The following is a 17310-nucleotide window of genomic DNA, read 5'->3' as shown; positions in this document are numbered from 1 at the left end:
GCATTTTTGTCAATTTATTCATAAATGAGCATGCATATCTGGAATAAAGCATTTCACATTGATAGTCGTTATGATATTCTATGGATTTATCATTGATTTCTTTACATTGGAATCTTCAATTACCAGTAAATACTATTTGAATGCTGAATCCAAGCATGTTCATAGAGCATATACAAAAATAACTATGGTATTGAGATATAAAACTTAAGTTAAATGAATAAAAATGGAAGAAGATAAAAATTAGAAGAAAGACTGAACAAACACAAAATTTACTTTAAACAAAGGCAAGATTAATTCATTTTATCATAACTCATTCTCAAAATGCTACATAATTACAATGGACAGCAAAAGATTGAAATATCTAATGCAAACATATACGTAATACGGGGAAATAAGAGTAAAGAAGATAAAGAAATGATAAATGGTTTCCATTTTCAAGAATAATCCCAAAAATGAAAAATCATTCGCGTTTTAGCTTGCAAATCAGGACATTTGTGCGGAACAAGGTATCGATATGAATATTGTTTATCATGTCAGCATTATATCTTCACGAATTAGCCTTGTACGGCTTGATATTGTTTCTATTATTTTGTCACCTTTGAATGTAAACATTTGAATTAAAAAATCCGTTTTTTTTTTGAATTAGAAAGTTTCATGAGTTCAAAGGCCTCCAGTAAGGAGGCAGTTGACAAGAAACGATCTGAGAGTGAGAAAGAGTATTCCGAATTCGAAGATGAAGATGAAAAGAAACAGAACGACGAAAATAACAATAATGATGAAAAAGATTTCGAAAGTTCTGATGACGAAAAGAAAGAAAACAATGACTTCGAAGAGGACAAGAAAAATAACGATAAATCAGAGAATGATTTCGAAGATAGCGATAGCGAAAAAGATTTCGAGAATAACGACAATGCAGAAACTCAGCATCAACCAGTACTTATTACCGAAATTCCAAAACCGAAAAAAGAAACGAGAAATAATCAAAATGATAAAAATAACAAGAAACAACAACAAAACGGAAAGAAAGAATCATTACAAGCACGCATACAAGCAAAAATGGCTCCAGTTCCGAAACCAAAACCCAAACAAAAACAACCGGAAAAGAAAATTGACTTATCCAAACCAATTCCAAGGCCTCCACTTTCGAGGCCTGCGCAAATACCACCTGAAATGCGTCAATCGAATAAATCGCAAGGCGGATCTATTACGAATTTTAATCCAAATCAAACTCCTCATTTTACAGAAGTCTACACAAAGAGAGCCATTGCAAATCTTGGTGTAGATCCTAGCGAATTACAGTACCCGTCTGAATTCAAATTGAACTCTTATTCTAGAGATCCAAAAGTACGAGAAATGGCAAGGAAAAAGATGTCACAAGCAGTCGATGATCTTATAGAACAAGTTAAAGCAGAAAGGGAACGACTTATGGAGTCAGATAAAGCCGCAGAAAAAGAAATGTCAAATACATCGTTTGAAGATGACGAAGAAACAATAAACAACCAGTTTATAGAATCAAAAAAGAAACGACTTGAAGTACAACAACGAAGACAGAAGAAAGAAATCGAAAACATGATAATTAACATTTTAACCGAACAAAGAAACGCAGAACTTGCAGAATTAAGGCAGGCACGTGATGCACAGAAAGAGGAAGAGCGCCAGAAACAATTAGAAAAGCAAAGAGAAGAAAACGAACGAAGAAAGAAAGAACAATTTGAACAAAAGCTTCAAATGGAGAAACAGAAAGAAAAAGAGGAAGAAGAGGCCAGACAAATGACATTGATGAGAGAACAGGCTATCGCAGAACGTCAAAAAGAGGAAGCAGAAAGAAAAAGAAAAGAAGCAGAGGAAGCTCTCAAATTGAGAAATCAAAGAAATTTTGAGGCGAAAAAGCGGTTAGAGGAACTTGAAGCGAAAAGAGCTAAAGATCTTGAAGATCAGCTACTTCTCGCTGAAGCTAGGGAGTCAGCACGCCAAAAAGCGGAAGAGGAAGAGCGCAAGAGGATTGCAGACCTCAGAGCTCAATATCAGCTACAACAACAGATGCAACTCGAAAAAATACGACGTGAACAATACGAAGCTGCCCAAAGGAGAGCTAAAAGTGCTCAAGCAAGACAGGACAGAGTATTTGAGAACATTAGAATGTCAGAAGAGAACAGAATGAAAATGTTGAAAGAAAAAATGCTCGCAGACAGAAAGAGAGCTGAAATGGTTGCAGAGCAACGCAAAAGAATAGAAGATGAATACAGAGAAAAGGCCCAGCAGCTTGAACAACGCAATGAAATGGCGACAATGAGATATCAAGAGCGAGAAGAAGAGAAAAGACGTCGCCAAATGGAAGCAGCTAACGGTATGAGTGAAACCTTCAAGAAAGTCAAAGAAAAACTCGAACAAATCAACCAGATGCAACAAGAAAAAGCCCAGCGCAAGGAGATGGAGCTACAAATGAACGACCAACGCATAGAAGCCCTCAACCAACGTCGCCAAGAAGAACTACATGCTCAGTCAGTCGACGCCAGGATCAAAATGGAGCAAAAACAAGCTGCAGTGATGAGAATGGAAAGAATGAAGTTAATGCAAAAAGAAAGAATGAAAGAAGAGATCGAAATGAAGATGAAACGTATAGAAATGCAACAGGAAATGAAAGACAAGCTTAGAGCTCAAGGAGCTAAGCAGAAAATCGCAATCGAGCATGAGAGAGTATTATTACAAGATCAACTTAAACATATTCAGAAAACTTCATCGTCTGTTGATCGTACTCAACTTACATCGCTCGCCGAACGCTACGGACTTAATTTCGGAGATTTGGAAGCAAGAGTTTACGGAAAAAGGTCAGATCCTTTACCTCCTTTACGCCCATCGCCCGCGAAGAAGGAAGAAAACCAGGATATATCGATAAAGGATGATGGTGATGATAGTGATTTTGATGAATAAAATGTGTTTATTTTATGTTTGATTAAATTTAATGGAATTTTTCATTTTTAAGCTTGGAACCGTGCTACAAAACACAAAAACATTCTAAATTTAATATTCATTTGATTTAATTTGTGTGACCAAGTCAAAATTTTGATCAATAAAAAATTAAACCATAGAGAGCGAACAAAATAGTGTTAAATCAGTAAATGTGCAGTCTGGTAGCACCATTTTATACAAATAAAATGTTTAAATTTGGCAAGATGGTCGACACGAACATTTTTCGATGGCTTCACTTTGAGAGGAGTATTTCCGAAAAGCCATTTTATCAATAATGATAAATAATAATTAGAGGAGTAATTTCGCTGAGGTTGGTCAAGAATTGAATACATTGTTCCTTGAAAAAACGATGCGTATTTGCTCAGAAAAAATTAATAAAAAATACGTTTTTAACTATTTACGGATGGTAGGAAAGAATACAATGTGATACAAAAAGCAATTATCATTTTATCAAAAAATACCAATAATCCAGTTCAATTTACGCAGATTTGAGTAATTTCTTTGACTAAGTAAATAAATAATCTAATAATCATGTGATAATCAAAATAAATGAAAAAGATTAATCTTGCAGCCAATCAATATTTGGTATTTTTATTTCTCGTAGAATATGGGACAAAAACTTATAGCAAGATTCACCTAGTAGATAGATTCACTTTGATTACACTAATTCGTCATACCTCGCCGTTCTGATATCTACTGGAACATAAACCTTGCATAATGAAGGGACATTGATAGTAAAAATAGATTAAATTAATAATATATATAGTATGTTTATTAAAACAGGATAGAATAATCAAACAGTTTCTGTATGAAGATAGATTACTAAAGAATAAGAAACAGCTTAATAAGCAGCTAGTGGAGAGTTGTACTCAGCCTTGTGGCTTTTCTGCATTTCCATATGTGGAAGATGCTGATCTTGGGCGGCATAGTTGTTCATTGCCCAGTCAGCAGAGTCGAAGAACTTAATGGACTGACGTTTAGCCCTAGCTGATGCTATTGGGATTGTTAATTGGCCTGATGATGGCTTTGCTTGGTTGAGGGCGCCGGCTCTGAGAGACATTTAAATTAAATGAAATTTATGTTGAGATAATTTATTTTAAGATACTTCTCAAAATTGAGAATGGCGGTGAACTCTCTTATGCAAATTTGCCTCACATATTTTTTCTCGTATGTACTAAATATCTTCATTTCAATACATTTACTAAAATTACGCTCAAAATTTTCGAAGCGATCACGCCTTAATTTTGATAAATCCACTCGATTGCAATTTAGGAGTCAATGTTAAATTAAAAATTTTGCTTCAAAAGCCAATGAAATAGTCCACCAAGGCATTCAATTTTTTTTCAATGAGTTTTTTTTGGTCTGTGTTTTCTCCATTGTATAAATAAATAATTTCAATTTGATGAATAGGAAATGCTACATTTTCGGATCTATATCGATGCTTTTATTTTGATAATTACATTTTTAATAAAACTGAAATATCATCGTGTGCACATATTAACCATTAGCTTCGATCAAATTATGAAAGTTTTCAATTTGAATGCTCAAATTTCATAGATAATTCAATTGATAAACTACGAATGTTGCAGTTAATATAACTGTTTTACAGCAATTATTAATAATAAAATTTGATCGTATATTTAATTTTTCCCTTTCAAATTTCTATGTTAAATACTCCATGTTTCATAATAACTTAGTCTATTATCAGAGATTTCCTGATTGGAAAATATTATCTCAAATTTTTTTGTGAGTACCTGATCACATCACATATCATGTAATTCTACTTCATACTGATAGCACTTTAAATTATACAATTAATAAAATGATTCAAACGTGCTTTAATTTTATCAAATTTATTAGAAAATAAATTCAATTAATTTATTACAATTATCGGAAATCATATTAATTTTTTACTTTTGCATTCTACTATAAGAATACAGCAGATTTCTTTCATATCAGAAATTCAATTGTATTTGTGACAAGATTTTGTCACCAACAATTACCAAAATGCACCATATTGCTTTAGTATTATTAACCTCTTTATTGATACGTAAATTTCCAGAATTGCCTCTAAAATGCCCATAATCATTTTCAAATCATTTCTTTCCTTTCGTAATTAATGGCCAAAAGCCGAAATTATATCCTATCCCTATATGATATCATAGATGTCGGGGTGATCAAGACATTTTATCATTGGTGTATTAGTTATTTGCGTCGTAAATTGAATTTTCAATGAGTAATTCGCAAAAGTCATAATAATTTTCAATGAAGTAAAATACTGGCTTTTTGCAATAATGAGGGTTATTTCTTTCCATTTTTAATGTGCTTGTGTATGGCCAGTTACCATAATAATGATATTTCATTTTTGATAATATTTTTTTCAATTTTACCGGTAAAAATCAGAAATCACTAAGAGTCAAATATATATCAACGTTGACAGTCATATTTCATAGATTTCAATACCATTATGAAGAAAAGTGAACATGAAAAAGTGAATTTCCTCTTTTATAGGTTCACTTTTTCTCAATTTATAAATATCATGAGCAAACAACTTTTCACATTGGAATCAAGTGTTATTGAACTTAAGGGATGGAATGATATAGGAACATATTGGAATCACGAGATTGATTGTTCAGAATCCGAAAAGTTTGAGTTTACAATCCAGAAAGATCAAAATATGCTTAAGTTTCAGACAAAGGCACCCATTATTCAGAATTTTCCTTCAATTACTTATGAAATTGTTTTTCTTAATAAATTTCCAAATGCCAATGTAATTAAAAGAGTTTCAAAGAGCCCATTAACTACAATTGTTGAAAACTATTCAGTCCAGTTAGATTTTGATCTGAAATCAGGTTTTGAAGAAAATAATATTGTCAAAATTTGTATAAAGGTAATTGGCTCATCAAATGAATTGTCATCCAATTCCAGTCCTATTAAGCCAAAGAATAAAATCAAAATGGACAACGAAAGGCATATTTTTCCAAAAATTCCAATTCGAACAGAAATTTTAACTGAAAAATCACAAAATGAATCAGATGATGAGAATTTTGATGTTTCTCAGAATCAATTGATACTTACTCAAATTCCTAATAACAAAATCAATAAATATCAAGAAAATGGAATTGTTAATCAAGGAGCAACATGCTATTTAAATACAATTATTCAAGTTTTGTACCACATACCACTCTTTCGAAAAATAGTTTATTCATCTAATTCACAAAACAATATTTTAATTTCATTTCAAAATCTTTTTGCATCATTACAACTTTTTGATGGAAAACCAGCACAAACAAAAGAACTAACAACTGCATTTGGATGGTCCTATAAAGATACTCTTACGCAACAGGATGCTCATGAATTTTTCTTATCATTATTTCAATTTTTGCCTGAAGAGTTACAAAAAGTTTTCAAATCACTATTCCAAGGTGTCCAAAAACATTACATTAGATGTACAAATGTCCCACATTCATCAGAGTTCGATACAGATTTGATGAATATCAGTTTGGACATTGACAAATCAAACAATATTGAAGAATGCCTTGAAATGATGTTAAAAAGTGAATTTTTAACAGGAGCAAATCAATATTTCGCTGGTGAATATGGAAAGCAAGATGCACATATTGGTATTGAGTTTGAAGAACTTCCAAAGGTATTATGTTTCCATTTAAAAAGATTTGAATTTGATGAATCCAAAGGAAATGAAAAAAAAAGTTCTCAAAATCAACAAAAGGTTTAGTTTTTCTGACAAAATTGATATGAGAAAGTATTCCAAAGATGGAGATATCTATGATTTATATTCAGTTATTGTTCATAGCGGAAGTGCAAATAATGGACATTATTATTGTTTTATTAAGGATGAATCCGACAAATGGTTCAAATTTAATGATACATCAGTTACAATTGCATCTCTATCAGATGTAATAGATGATAATTTTGGAGGAGATGGCAAGAATTATTCTGCTTATTTGCTGTTCTATGTGAAAAATGGTTCAAAAAATGAAATATTTTTTGAGGTGTCAGAAAATCTCATTCCAGAAAGAGTCAAGAATAAAATAAAGCTTATTCAACAAAAGGATACAAACAAAGAATGCTATGAATTAAAGGTTTCAACATCAGAGAGTATCTCAATGTCTTGTTCAGCTGGCTATTTATCATATAATAAACCAATGTTTTCCATTTTTGTCAAAAAATCTTCATCAACAATTGATGTTTTCAACGAGGTTACAACAAAAATAGGATGCAAAAAAGAAGAATTAAGATTATTTGGAGTTAATCTAGATCATACACTATCTATCGAGATATTTCCTGATAAACAAACTGTTTATGGATTAACAAGATTCTCACATTTATTTGCAACAACAGAAAAAGAAGATCTAATTGTTCCTGTAGTTCTCTACGTTCCAAATCTTAAAGATCCATTAAGATTCTTATGGATTGATACTAAAAAATTTGATGATGAAATCGCACCTTTATTTGTAAAAGTTCGTGAAAAGTTTAGATTTGATAATAATATTCACGTTTGGATTGCTTCTGCAAAAGATCGGGCAGATTATATTTATAATCCATTAGAATCATTTAGAACAAACGCTTATCAATCAGGAACAATTGTTGTTTTGCAGATTGAACAGTTTATTCCAAGTGTTGATGAAATTGAAAGAGAAAATAACTTCTCACAAATCGATAAGAAGAGATTTAGTTTCTATTCTACATTAAAAGGAAGATTTCCTTTTTCATTTTCTAAATTTATGGAAATGAGATATTGTGTTGAGTCAATTAGAGTTCACACTGCAAACAAACATGAGACATTATTAGTCCCAAAGAAAATACTCATGAGGGAGTTGAAGGAAATGATATATAGGCTTGTAATTGATTCACAAAATCAATCTTCAATTTCAGATTTTAATCCTCAAACAGATACAATGCTTCTGTTTGTAAATGACGAGAAAAAGCCTGTAAGAGCTGGAGATAGTGTGAAAGCAATGAAGTATTTGCAGGGTATAAAGTATGGTGGTCATATTTATGCAATGATGTTTAAAAACTCTCTTATTGACAGTTGCAATGGTTCAATTAGAATCAATTTAAGAGTCATCGAAAAGAATATTGTGAAACTGTATTATAGATCATTTCTTGTTTCAGAATCTTTGACAGCTATTGATATTATCAATTTGGCTATTGAAAGACAATGGGTTGACAAAAATAGATACATTAAACTATGCATGGAAAACAAAAATCACTTTCTGAGCGTGATCAAAGGAGAGACATGCTTATTGGATCTTCCAACAAACTTAACAATATCTGTTGGCGATTATGTATTACAAATAGCTTGTGATGAAGTAGATATCACTGTTTATCTGGAAAAAGTTCCTTTCTTGTTCACAATTAAATTGAGCGAACAATGTAAATCAGTTCTCAAGAGATTAGGAAAGTATCTTAATATAAAGACAGATAACAAAAGAGTTTTCATTAAGAAATGCAATAAATACAATGGTTCAATTGAATTGAAACCAGAAACTGTTATCTGTGACTTATTTGATTTGAAAACAGAAGTTTTATTCATTAAATAAACTAATAATATATGTTAGAATATAGTTTATCGTTATTTTAAGAACGATCTCAAATGATTACGATAATAATTATGTCTTAATACTTAATCTCACCCATAAATCTTATTACATTTTTGCAAACTTGCAGATTCTTTAACCTCATCATTCCAAAATCTTATTTTTAGTAAGCCAAATAAACATAAGAAATAGCATTTTTATATTATATAGGAAACAAATGGTATTATTTTTTACGAATGTAAATTTTGGCGCGCGATTTAGCGCCAATGGCGCCACGCATTCAAAAAAAATTTACTCATTTTATTCTCAATTAATAAACAACTGACGAACCACTACTATTTAAGAAAAATGAAATGGCTTTTATGGAGATCAAATTTTGCGCAAAAATTTGAGATAAATAACGTCTTATTTGAGAGAGATTTTTGACCATTTTAAAATCAAATGTTTTTCCTATTCCAAGGTCTCACACAGTCATGGTGGGGACACTCACACACTATCATCGCACATATCTCTCAAAACCAACTCACACACAAGCAAATCTCAAATATAAATCGAATTCTTTCAAGCAGTGGCTTTGAAACAACTGACATTGAGAAAATCTCATCATGGCCAGATGACCTCATTGAATACAATCTTAAATCAATGGCAGAATGGCATTACGCAGATAAACCATATGTGCCTTACGAAGATTTCAATTTTATTAAACCACCACCAACATATAACGTAACAACTTATATAAACGATGCATGGGAAACCTTACATGATCCAACTACAACAGATTTATGGGCTTGGGCTTTCCACATCCGCAATTTGATTCATTACGTCGGTGACATTCATACACCACACCACAATATAGCAAGATTTACAGTATATCATCAGAATGGTGATATGGGTGGCAATTTATATCGATTAAACTGCACTTGGGGTGACGCTTGCAAGAATATTCATTTTCTATGGGATTCTTGTGCTTTGGCATTCCCTATTGCAGATATTACCAATCCCATTTACGCTTCCGACCTTGCTAAGAACTCTTCACTTATTGAAGAGGAATTTCCAATGTCATCTTTTGAAAATATGACATCGGTTGATCCAAGAGCTTGGTCACTCGAATCTTACGCTATTGCATCAACATTAGGATACGCTCTTCCTTCATATTCGGAACCTAGCCAAGATTACCTTTATAACGCTCGCCAAGCTGGAAAGAGAAGAATAGCTATGGCAGGATATCGTCTTGGTTATATGCTGAAAGAACTTTCTGAAAGTGGACTTATACCAGAACCTTCTAGATATAAAACCGGAAAAAGAGAAATTGCTGTATGGTCTTGCAATGGACTATTGTTAATTGGCATAATCGTATACGTTGTTGCTATTTTAACATATACTCCTAAACTTGATCCAACACCATTGATTACAATTCAAGATGAAGCAAAATAAGGAATATTATGTTGTTTTTCATTATGATATTAAATGTTTATGTATATTTCTATCGTTAAATAACCATTGCTCTTTAAAATCCATGTTGATCAATAAGAGGCTCATCAACAAATTAGATTATGCTCCAAAACTCGATCAAAGAGTCAAGATGCTCATGATGTATCTTGTATTCACAAGATGGGGACAAGAGCCATTTCAGTTATGAAAATTCAAAGAAATTGATTGTTCTATATTTGATTATTGAATGAGAAAACAATACAAGACTTCACAATGTATCAGGGTGGATAGAGTGAAGAATTTGACCATACTAATACTATGCAATTATTATGGGAGAAGAAATCTTCCAATTTGTAACAAATCAAAATAGCAATGATGTTCAGTATTTGCAATACCGAAACCAATACAAATCTAAATATAATACTTATTTTGGAAAGTGCGTGAAAGAGCTAAAAAATAATCGTTATTAGCGGTTTGGCCGTCCTTTATCATGGGTCATCTCAAGGGAAAGGAACTCATCAAAAAGACTCGCCAAGAACTCCTCGACGAGCTTGCTGGTCTCGAGAAGAAGCTTTTCGAGCTTAAGGGACAGAAGGCTGCTTCCGCTGCTGCTACAAAGCTTACCGAGATCAAGAACACCCGCCGCGATGTTGCTCGCGTAAAGTCAATCCTTATGGTTTCACAGCGCAAGGCTCTCCAAGAGAAGTACGCTAAGGCTAAGTTAGTTCCAATCGATCTCCGCAAGCATCAGGAGAAGTCACTCCGCAACAAGCTTGCTCCAAAGTATGCTAACAAGCTTACAGCTCAGGAATCACGCCGCCACAAGTGCCTCTTCGAGCGCAAGTTCGCTCTCAAGGCCCAGTAAACCGTTTGGATCTTATTATATCTTTTAACAAATACTTTTTATAAACAGCTAGAAAATTCCTTTGCTTCCAATTCTACAAATTTTAGAAAAATTCTACAGATTGGAGACAAAATAAAAAAAATCTTCAAAATAAATTTGGATTCGATACATAGATCAAATAATTTAATACAGTAACTCCTATTTTAAAAATTGTGGAATGAGTTGCTGTAATATTTTTATCTTATTTTTTTTTGCCAAAATTTAGATTGGCGATGAGTTTTATAAATTTTTTTAAAAATCAGTAAAATAATTAAGTAGACTTCAGATATTTTCGTTTATTGTTTATTCATCTTCCTCTTCGGACTTGTTCTGTCCAGCCTTGGCATAGCGGGCATTGCGGAGGAACTTAGCGTTCATGCCCTTCTCGAACCAGAGTTTCTTGACAACGCACTTATGGATACCATTGCGGTGGTGCTGGTGGGATCTGTTGTGGGCGGATGTGTTGGAACGCTTGGCCATATCGAAAAGGGAGACCAAACCGTTCTAACCGCTTGTCAATTTTGCAAATTCCGCTCTGGAATCGATTTGGATATTTTTCAATCGCGCAATTAATTATTGACTGTATGCATATTAATTCTACCCAAAAGTTAAATCTTTTTGGTTGACAGATTAATTTCTGATTTTCCTTTCTTTGATTTGAACCTAACGGCCATGATTGGTATGGACATTGTCTCTAGATGGTATACGGGGAAGTTTGCTTGATTAACAGTAAAATGTTATCATTCTAATTTTATTTATGGCCTTATTCCTATATAACCATTGCATCATCCTGCTGTTTTGTAAGATTATGAATGGTGATATATAAAATCTTATAAGGATGAAATTATTCCTCTGTTTTTGGATCAGATAACTCTGGATCTTTCTTTTTAGAGATATTACACTTGATGTCATAATATAAGAGTTTGAAAACCAAATTCGTCTGACAATTTTGCAATATCTGGTTGATCATTATTTGGATATCATATGTTTTAGCATTCTCTCTTATTCTTTCAATAATTCAGCTGCAAATAAACTAAAAAATTCGATTCATATTCGATTCAATCAAGTAGCTCATTAAAATATATAAAAGATTATATTTTGATACTGATATAATATTGATCGGTATATTCACTGGTACAAAGTAAAATAATTGAAGATGTGCTTTAATAAGCTTTTAGGAAGCTTAATACTGAAATGAAAATACAGAATTTTGAGATTTATAAGGTAGTCACAAAATCTAAGTAGTGAGGCTCTCAAAAATTGAAACGTACTCCATACAAAATTTGTGTACCCTCACTACTTAGATTTTGTGGCCTTCAATTGAGAGGTTAGTTTTGAGAGAGCACGTTATAAAATTAAAAGGGAAAAATAAATAAAATTTAAACATTTAATTATATAGAATGTAAGGAGTGTAATTCCAAATTTTCTAAAACTATTCAAATTTGAGCATTTTTTTGGAAATAGTAAATCTAATATGTACATCTAATAACAACATGATTCATCACCTTTTCAAGCTCTGCAGTCAATTTTTTGAAATTTGATTGAAATAAATGTAGCAAAAATTACATTTCATTAGGGAATATATGAGTTTCTCTGGAAACAGGCTGATAAATTTTAAATTTTGTCCAATCAACATGAATGCATTGAGAAATTTGGATTGATTTTCTGGTAAAATCTGGAACAATTCAACCATGTATAAATGGATCATGTAATCATCATGAAATGTTAGTGTTAGAGTTCAAAAGAAACAGAATGAGTGGAAATCAAACACAATCTGAATAATTTTAAACGTATACAATCTTTAAGTTTGTATTTTGAATTCTACATATATGATTGTGTAATTCGTTCTTTCAAATTTTCGGATTCAGGCATGTTTTGATAAAATTCATTCCCAAAAACGTCAATTAACAATTAAATTTAGTGTATTTTAAATATATATACGTATTATATTTTATAAATTATATTAAATTCGCAAAATTTTAAGTTTTAAACAAAAATAAAAAATCTTCAAAATATGAAATTATGCATAGGATATTCAAATTTACATGTTAGCAATTTTTTTGAATTGCTTTCAATTTTCATATTCAAATTTTTAAGATTTTTTTCTGAGATAATAAGCAAGAATATCAACCTAAATAATATTAAATTCCATGCGTTAATTTCCCCTCAAAAGTCATTGACCGCCTCTCAATCTAGATTTTGTGAGTACTTTAGTTAATCGTAGGAAAAATCTATGCTGCATAAACACATAAATATTCCTGAAGAAGTATTTGCTGCCAAGTTCAGTTCGTAAGTAACTGATATCGGAAAAAAATGATAATTTTTCTTTAGCTTGGCTATATATACAATAGTAGATTCGTGAATTCCTAAGACATGTAATTCGAATCAGAGTGACAAAATACTGGTATTTAAGTAAATAATCCTTGACCAATATTTTGGCTCGATGAGTAAAGAGAATTGAGAGCTAGAATTCGACAGCCATTACTGAAAGGAACTAAGGATGACGGAATTTCTTGCCAATTAGTAAAATCGAGAGGATATTCAAAAGGATATAACAATCCAAAGAGAAATATGTGAAACCTGAAGCCAGGAACCTGCTACACCTCCCTTACAGGAAGTTATAACTAGTAGTAAAGTAAAAAAGAAGTAAAAATAAGAGAAAGTTTAAAGATTTTATCTTTATTCGTATAAATTTCAGGAAGAATCAGGGGGAGGGGATCTCTTTACCCCTACCCCCTGGGCTCATGATGAGCTCCTTACTTGGACCTCATCATCCTCCTCTTCCTTTTCAGTCTCCGCATACGCTTCTTAAGCCACTTTCCACGCATCTTTGTGGCAGACCAAAACGATAGAGTTTGTTTTAGATTTAATCGTAATTAATTTTCTATGAGTTCTCTCAAAATAAAATACACTTAAAATCATGGATAATTTTGAACACTTAGCAGCAGAAATTCAACAAACAATTGATGCATTAATACACAATCCAGCAAATAGCAGCGAAAGTGTCCTAAGATTAAATGAAATTAAACAAAATTTTTCATCTGCCCTCGCCGCTTTTTGTATTTTGCTCACAAAACAATATCAGCCATTTCATATTCTTACTCAAATACGCGATATTGTATCTAAAAAATGGATAGAAATCGATGATGATATTAAACAATTTGCAAAGTCATCATTATTATCTTCATTTCCAAAAATTATCTCAAATAGTACTAATGCAGCAAGTTTGATCAATATATTAGTTACAATTTCTAAGTTTTCTTCTGGCCAATGGGAAGAATTGAACGAAATGATTTTAAGTCTTCAAGAAAATGTCCCTATTTTCATCACATTTATTGCCGAAATGATTTTTGCTAAGCAGTTCGACTTCATTCTTTTTAATCAAGATACTATTCTCCCAATTACACTTTCTGGTCTGAATTATTCAACATGGGAAACAAGAATACAAGCAATGTCAGTTGTAGGCTTCCTTGTTGGTACTCTTGAAGATCCATCACTTATTTCTGAACAAATTGGAATTATTATTCAATTTTTAGCACAATCAACATCATTAAACGAGGATGATTTCATGAAGTTATGGAACGAGTTCAAAAATATCGCTGAATTATTGCTAATTGAACATGATCAACAGGTTGAGATCGTAAACATCGCTTATCAAGCGGCTTCTTCGTTTGAAGGATCATCACAGGCCATGTCAGCACCTATATCAGCCATTATGTCTTATTTACCAAACTTAGATTTAGAAATTATCGCTCAAATTCTTGATTTACTGTTTGTTATTGCGGTCAAACAGTTGAACGATGAAGAAGCACTTCCAACAGATATATTGGATCCATTTTCAATCGCTTCTGACTATTATCCAGCAGATGATTACTATAATTTCTTGAAAGGAAAGATGGAGAGCGCTGATATCACTGATCCATCTCAATTTGGAGTCTTTATCGTTGCATTTTGCATATTGAACTCTGTATTTGACAAGTTGGTTTCGAAATTTAAATCAGATTTTTCATATTACATCGAGATCTTCAAGCAAAGCAACGAAACAGGCAATACACTATTACTCACATGCGTATGCGACATGATTAACAACTTTAATTCATCTTTTGAAACGATTTTAGTTCAAAATAATTTATTCTTAGATATAACGATTCCTTTGATCTGCAACGAAGACAAAACATTGCAGACATCGGCAGTTAATGCTGTTTTCAACGCTTTAGATAATGTTTATCGACCAATTTACGGAATATTCCAAAAACTTTGGGAAATCAACTCCTTAGTTCCTCCCAACATATTAGGGCAATACATGAGATTGCTTGGCAAATCAATCGAGTCCGAAAAGAGAGTAGATCCAGAGCTTTACAACGATCTTCTTCCAACTCTATCGTCCTGGTTTACAAATGACGATAGCTCGATAATTATCGGTGCGATTTCCATTGCGATGATATTAGTTTCATTCGACGAATATACGCACGAACAGTTATTACAGCCATTGGCAGAAGCAACACTCAATGCTGTTGTTAATAAAGATGACGAAGAATTGAATAAAATCGGTTATAATTGTGTGGCCGTACTTTGTAAAATTCTCAAATCCAATGCCATTCAATATATTGAACCAATTATTCCATTAATTGTTCAAGCAGCATCCGAAGAAGAAACTCCATTATTTATTCGCACACAAGCTGCACAAACTTTGTGTGAATTGGCAAATGCAACAAATTCCGAAGAATTGATCAATGATTGCTCGATATTATTAGCACATTCAATGAATAGTGATGCTAAACTCATCAATATCTTCTTCAATTTGCTTCCATTGTGCTCAACATTCATATCTGGTGAAGAATTCTTGAGTTTCATCAGTAAAGCATGCACAGCTATCAAGTGCACAGCTAATGAAGACTTAATCACCGAAGGATTGATAGGTTTGATGAAAACTTTCCAAAATTTTGGAAAATTACAAAAATTGAATAGTTTACAAAAAATTACCAACTCCGAAATTTTGAATGCTACACAAATATGTTGCCAGTTTATCAACGAGTATATCAATGGAAACTGGGAATTCCAAGGCGGTAAGCATCCTTTAGATGATTTAGACACAGATATGATCACAACTATTTGCCAATTGATAGGAGAACTGTTTTATTCTGTCTGTGATGAACAAACACCAATATTAGAGTTCATTGTCGCTCTTTTAACCATTGAAGACATGGAAATTGTAGATGCTGCCATAGGAGTGGTCGCAGCTGCTCTTAACAGCGAAATAAACGTCGCAGGGTTATATGAACAGTTCGTAAATATCGCTGGACAGCTATTTAATGACGATTTGGACATAGATATGATTCAAAATGAAACTTTCTTCTTAGATTCACTTTTGATGAAAGGTGTCATAACTAATGACTTCTTTAATGATAAAATAAACGTTATTCAGGCTTGGATTCATAGATGTTCCACTGATGAAGAAAATAATCCAGATGCACTGACGACAATCGTCCATCTTATCTGGGACATTGTTTTATCAGGTAATGGAAACTATATTAGCATCATGAATCAGACATTTCAGCATTTCCCTCCAAGTGATGTTAATGATCTCCCTGAATTTATCGATATTTTGCTCCAAATGCTTTCCAATACTGATATAATTGCTAATTCTAAGAATGGACTTGCTGGATGCGTTGTAAGACTCCTTTCTATGCCAGAATTACAACTTACAAGCGTCGGAATCACAAATGAACAGATTTCAGATATAATACAATCATCAAAATCCAATATTGGTTATGAAATTCTCAATTTAGAGACTTCTAAACTCGATAATCCTATTGGATCTCATAGAGCTTCTTCATTACTCCAATAAAATAGAGATATAAACTTTTGTTTTTAATACTTATATTCTAGAACAATAAATATGACTTAAATTAAATAAGTTTTTCATTAAGATATATTTGAGATATCATCAAATTTATGAGTCATCACCTTAATTTTTTCAAGTATATCACATATAATTCATAACCGTTTGAAGTTGATTTTAAAAATTTTGTTGGAAAATTGAGCGAATAATTTTTCTTGAAAAAGGAATGACCAACTAATAAAAGGTCTATTTGAATAGCATACATTAAACCATTCCCTTTATAGGCTATTCATTAGATGCTTCCATTTGATGATATTGAAGAAAAATGAAAATCATCTCGATTCAGTAATTCACCTAAGAGAGGTCAAGCATTAGAATCTAATAATCACATGATTCACTTTTGAAAATTTTGTTTACCTAGGAAGTGAGTTCCCTTTTATCAAATTCACTTTTTCCAGCATTTTTGTCTAAATTTTTCATACGATGAATTTCGTCCCCTTGATGAATGCTGTTATGGAATTTAATGAAATCAATATTTTACCAAACCCACTCTCAAATGGTTTCTTTTTTGAAAATACGTTATTATAATAATATCGACAACACAATTCAAAATCAAATTTTCC

General features: G+C 32.1%; 8 protein-coding genes across 8 annotated transcripts; 6 read left to right on the top strand and 2 right to left on the bottom strand.

The window, feature by feature from the left end:
• Window positions 1-654: 654 nt before the first annotated feature.
• On the top strand, window positions 655-2931 carry TVAGG3_0779420 (uncharacterized protein; the record flags this gene model as incomplete). The annotated part of the gene is made up of 1 exon (XM_001323839.1): window positions 655-2931. One exon carries the CDS (start codon window positions 655-657, stop codon window positions 2929-2931), a length of 2277 nt encoding a protein of 758 aa, XP_001323874.1.
• A 791-nt stretch (window positions 2932-3722) lies between these two features.
• Window positions 3723-4041, bottom strand: TVAGG3_0779410 (uncharacterized protein; the record flags this gene model as incomplete). The annotated part of the gene is made up of 1 exon (XM_001323840.2): window positions 3812-4030. The coding sequence occupies one exon, from the start codon at window positions 4028-4030 to the stop codon at window positions 3812-3814; it is 219 nt and encodes a 72-aa protein (XP_001323875.1).
• A 1468-nt stretch (window positions 4042-5509) lies between these two features.
• TVAGG3_0779400 (ubiquitinyl hydrolase protein) lies at window positions 5510-6706 on the top strand (the record flags this gene model as incomplete). The annotated part of the gene is made up of 1 exon (XM_001323841.1): window positions 5510-6706. One exon carries the CDS (start codon window positions 5510-5512, stop codon window positions 6704-6706), a length of 1197 nt encoding a protein of 398 aa, XP_001323876.1.
• Window positions 6707-6725: 19 nt separating this feature from the next.
• TVAGG3_0779390 (ubiquitinyl hydrolase protein) lies at window positions 6726-8534 on the top strand (the record flags this gene model as incomplete). The annotated part of the gene is made up of 1 exon (XM_001323842.1): window positions 6726-8534. One exon carries the CDS (start codon window positions 6726-6728, stop codon window positions 8532-8534), a length of 1809 nt encoding a protein of 602 aa, XP_001323877.1.
• Window positions 8535-8972: 438 nt separating this feature from the next.
• Window positions 8973-10019, top strand: TVAGG3_0779380 (S1-P1 nuclease family; the record flags this gene model as incomplete). Its single annotated transcript, XM_001323843.2, has 1 exon — window positions 8973-9965. One exon carries the CDS (start codon window positions 8973-8975, stop codon window positions 9963-9965), a length of 993 nt encoding a protein of 330 aa, XP_001323878.1.
• Window positions 10020-10445: 426 nt separating this feature from the next.
• Window positions 10446-10986, top strand: TVAGG3_0779370 (ribosomal protein family; the record flags this gene model as incomplete). The annotated part of the gene is made up of 1 exon (XM_001323844.2): window positions 10453-10827. One exon carries the CDS (start codon window positions 10453-10455, stop codon window positions 10825-10827), a length of 375 nt encoding a protein of 124 aa, XP_001323879.1.
• An 87-nt stretch (window positions 10987-11073) lies between these two features.
• Window positions 11074-13669, bottom strand: TVAGG3_0779360 (ribosomal L29e protein family; the record flags this gene model as incomplete). The annotated part of the gene is made up of 1 exon (XM_001323845.2): window positions 11149-11325. The coding sequence occupies one exon, from the start codon at window positions 11323-11325 to the stop codon at window positions 11149-11151; it is 177 nt and encodes a 58-aa protein (XP_001323880.1).
• An 85-nt stretch (window positions 13670-13754) lies between these two features.
• Window positions 13755-16740, top strand: TVAGG3_0779350 (armadillo (ARM) repeat-containing protein family; the record flags this gene model as incomplete). The annotated part of the gene is made up of 1 exon (XM_001323846.1): window positions 13766-16693. One exon carries the CDS (start codon window positions 13766-13768, stop codon window positions 16691-16693), a length of 2928 nt encoding a protein of 975 aa, XP_001323881.1.
• Between the last annotated feature and the right edge of the window lie 570 nt (window positions 16741-17310).

This window comes from Trichomonas vaginalis, chromosome VI (assembly GCF_026262505.1).
Source record: "Trichomonas vaginalis G3 chromosome VI, whole genome shotgun sequence".
NCBI classification, from domain to species: domain Eukaryota; phylum Parabasalia; order Trichomonadida; family Trichomonadidae; genus Trichomonas; species Trichomonas vaginalis.
Note: the sequence above shows the minus strand (reverse complement) of the source record. Positions and strands in the feature narration are given on the sequence as shown.